Source organism: Coffea eugenioides, chromosome 11, assembly GCF_003713205.1.
Source record: "Coffea eugenioides isolate CCC68of chromosome 11, Ceug_1.0, whole genome shotgun sequence".
NCBI lineage: Eukaryota > Viridiplantae > Streptophyta > Magnoliopsida > Gentianales > Rubiaceae > Coffea > Coffea eugenioides.
The window spans coordinates 22,313,874-22,317,777 of record NC_040045.1 but is presented as its reverse complement, the minus strand read 5'-3'; the positions used below and the strand labels follow the sequence as shown (position 1 = coordinate 22,317,777).

Genomic DNA, 3,904 nt, shown 5'->3' with positions numbered 1-3,904 from the left:
TTTCAAAAACCTTTCCAGAGGTTTACGACAATGTCATTTGACACCTCTAAACTTTAAGAAATCTCACATATTTCCCTTAATTTTCAACTTTTTATAACTTTATCAGCCCATTTTAAAAGATACTATGATTTAAGAGCTCATTTTGGGAGAGATAAAATATTTATATTCCAAAATTACACTTTTTTGTGGACCTTTAGTTTTCATAATAAACCAAGTTAAATCCTTAAGAATTACAACATATTAATTAGGTTGAAAGACCTTTTGCAATTTTTTAAGTCATCAGTCTAGACAAGGGAATGCAAAAGAAAAAATTATTATAATTAGAAAAAAGTAACATTTTGTGCCTTGAAAGTACCTCAAATTAGTTTCTAAATGTATTGTTAATAATTTATCTTTCTCTTGTTGTCAAGCCATCAATTTGGAAAAAAGTGTTAGAATACTAAAAAAATTCTAAATTCATCTAAAAATACATTGAAATAAAGAAAGTTCGTGTTATGTTTTCAAAAACACCTCAAATGAGTTGGGTTTAATTGCTGCCATAATGGGGATATTTTCTGCTATTTATTGAATTGTTGGCCGCTTAATTACTTTTTCCCTGTGAATCACCAGTGGTACTGGTTGATTCATTTTAGAATTCTCGGATGCTTTCTGCGTCTCATGTATAATTAATCATGTGTGTTCACGCTAATTAATAACCACAATCATATTACAAATTAATAACTGAATGAGGCTGGTAGAGAGTGTTGCTGTTGCATGCACTGAGCTGGCCAACTCCACCACTTGCAGATTCCCTTCTTTAAAATATGGTGTCTTAGTGCACTAATTGATTTCTTTGTAACTTTAGAACATCTTGTCATTAATTTATTGATCTCCTTCAATTTACCAAGGTGGGTTTTTTTTTTTTTTTTTTTTTTGGGGTTGGGGGGGAGGGGGGGGGGGGGTTGGGGTAAAGATCAGGTTAAAGTAACTATACCTATTATGGATCCAGGGTTTACCAATAAATCATTAACAGGGCAACAGTGCTAAAATCTGCTTTTCGGCATTAATAGGTGCACAAGCACTGGTGTTCTGAAATTTGAAGATAATTTATACTAACCCTTTGGGTGCCTTTCTGCTTCTTGCCTACTAAGTATAATTTTGTACTCTTAACTAGTTTCAGCTACTCTCGGTTAGCTTTCACAAAAGAATTCGGCACCCTGAATTGAGCTTAGGTCTTGAGTTGCTTTTCTGTTCCACTCAGAAGAAATAACATTCCTCTGCATCACGTATTCCTGGAAAAAAAAAAAAAGAGGAGCAGAAATTAGTTCCACAGAAGGAGGAGGTAATATATGTCAGCAGAAGGTGCAAAAGACTTTGCAGTAGTAGTTTTATTTCTTCGTCAATGAAATCAATAATGTCCAGTCCAACCGCGTTTTAACTTTATTCCTTCCCCTGTTAAATAATTTGACATCATTGCTTTGGCACGATGCTGCGGTAGTCATTCCTTTTATCTTCATCCAACCGAAGGACCCACAGTTGAAAGAAGGTCCTGAAGACTGATCACCCCACCAATGGCTTCTTAATAGCCTCCATGATTTTGTATTGTAGCAGGTAAGGCAGCTTCGTCTTTCACAATCATGTTTCTTGCTTTAGTTTCTTCTAGTTGGTTAGTTCTTTCTTTTTCTTTTTGATGCGGTTTTTCTTTGTGATAAATACTGAACCATATAGCATCGAAGTTCTTCACCTTATGAATCTATAACCTCCTCTTCCTTCTTCCTTCTACCTTTCAAGATACTACAAGTGGACTGTCCTATAAACCAGAAACCGCCTTCCCGGACATTCTTAAGTGAGAAAGAAAGACTGAAAATGGCAGAAACAGTTCTCTCTTTTGTTCTGCGTCAACTCTCAACTTTTCTGCACGAGGAGGGACGACTGTTGGGAGGGCTTCGACAAGAGGTCCAATTCATCAAGGATGAGTTGGGGCACATGAGAGCTTTCCTGAGAGAGGCAGAAGCAAAAGAAGAAGATGCTCAACCCAGGCTCCAAGAATGGATCAAGCAAGTGCGAGAAGCTGCATATGACACTGAAGACATTCTTGATGAATTTGTAGCTCGCTTTGCTCGGCATCCCACAACAGGATTCTACAGCTCTGTTCGGAGAATTTTCAGCTCCATCAAGAATTTGAGAGCTCGTCATCGAGTTGCTAGCGAAATACAAGGCATCAAGTCCAGAATAAAAAGTATTTCCGAAGCTCATCAAAGATACCAATCTGAATATGGTATCTCTGCCCAAGCGTCCAACTCACTTTCTGCTGTGAACAACACAACATGGCGCTATAGCAGAGATGATGCGCTGCTTGTGGAAGAAGCTAAATTAGTTGGCATTGACCAGCGCAAGAACCATCTAATTTCTGAGCTCCTCGAAGGGGATGATCACCAACTGAAAGTTGTTTCAGTGGTCGGTATGGGAGGACTTGGCAAAACTACCCTTGTGAAAAAAGTCCATGAGGATCCTGAAGTCAGAAGGCATTTCCCAGTCCGTGCTTGGGTAACTGTCTCTGAAACATGTGACTTTCAGTTCCTCCTGAAAGACTTGATTCGGCAGTTACACGAGGAAGGGAAGAAACCAGTCCCACAATCGATCGAGTCCATGACTACTAGGCCTGTCAACGGGTCGGGTCTAGACCCGGATCCGGACCGGATCCGTGAAATTATTGCGGGTATGGGTAGGGATTTAATTCCGTTTTCCGGATCCGGATCCGGATCCGTTTTGTCAAACAAAAAAACGGGTCGGATACGGAATATAGTATTCCGGCCCGTATTAGACCCGGATCCGGATATAAATGAATTAATAATTTAAAAAATATATATTTATCAATATAATTTGATTAGGGTGATGTATTTGAATTAAAGTTAATTTGATTTCTTTTCTTATTTGGTTTTTTCTTTGCATTAGTTAGAAATTAGTTTACAAATATATTTTTTTCTCATTTTTATTAGAAATTATAAATTTGCTAAATTTGTTCGGGTAGACCGGACCCGGATCCGGGACCCGCCGGATCCGGATCCGGAAATAGAATAAAAGACCCGTCGGGTAAACGGGTCGGATCCGAATCCGGTATAGTAATTCGGGTCCTTTAAAATTTCCGCATTCTCATAGGTTTCATTGCGAATCTCCTCCAACTCCTGTAACTGTAACTTCCTTTGAATTCCGCTCTCCTCAATATCCATATTGCATTGTTTTACCGCCCAAAATGCTCTATGCTCGAACTCCACTGGAAGATGGCAAGGCTTACCAAATACCAACCTATAGGGAGACATCCCTATAGGCGTCTTGTAAGCGGTCCTGTACGCCCACAAAGCATCTTCCAACCTTGAACTCCAGTCCTTCCTATCAGGGCGGACCATCTTTTCCAAAATAGACTTTATTTCCCTATTCGAGACTTCAGCCTGGCCATTGGTCTGTGGATGGTAGGAAGTGGAAACCTTATGAAGTACACCATATCTCCTGAACAAAGCAGCAATTGTCTTGTTGCAAAAATGCGTCCCTCTATCACTCACAACTGCCCGTGGCATTCCAAATCGCACAAAAATGTTAGACTTTATGAAATCTGCAACCACCTTAGAATCATTAGTGCGGGTGGCTTTTGCTTCCACCCACTTCGAGACATAATCCACTGCTAGTAAAATGTATAAAAATCCACAAGAATTTGGAAAGGGACCCATGAAATCTATACCCCAAGTATCAAAAGTTTCAATGAAAAGCATGGGCACCTGTGGCAGTTGATCCCTTCGGGATAAATTGCCTACCCTCTGACATTTATCACATGCCTTACAGAACAAGTAAGCATCCTTAAATAAGGTAGGCCAATAAAATCCAATTTCCAACACTTTTCTAGCAGTCCGTTTAGGTCCAAAATGACCCC

General features: G+C 39.4%; 1 protein-coding gene across 1 annotated transcript; it reads left to right on the top strand.

Annotated features, from left to right (window-relative positions):
• The first annotated feature begins 1,845 nt into the window (after nt 1–1,845).
• LOC113752059 (putative disease resistance protein At1g50180) lies at nt 1,846–3,170 on the top strand. The gene is made up of 2 exons (XM_027296198.1): nt 1,846–2,656; nt 3,139–3,170. The coding sequence occupies exons 1-2, from the start codon at nt 1,846–1,848 to the stop codon at nt 3,168–3,170; spliced, it is 843 nt and encodes a 280-aa protein (XP_027151999.1).
• The last annotated feature ends 734 nt before the right edge of the window (nt 3,171–3,904 follow it).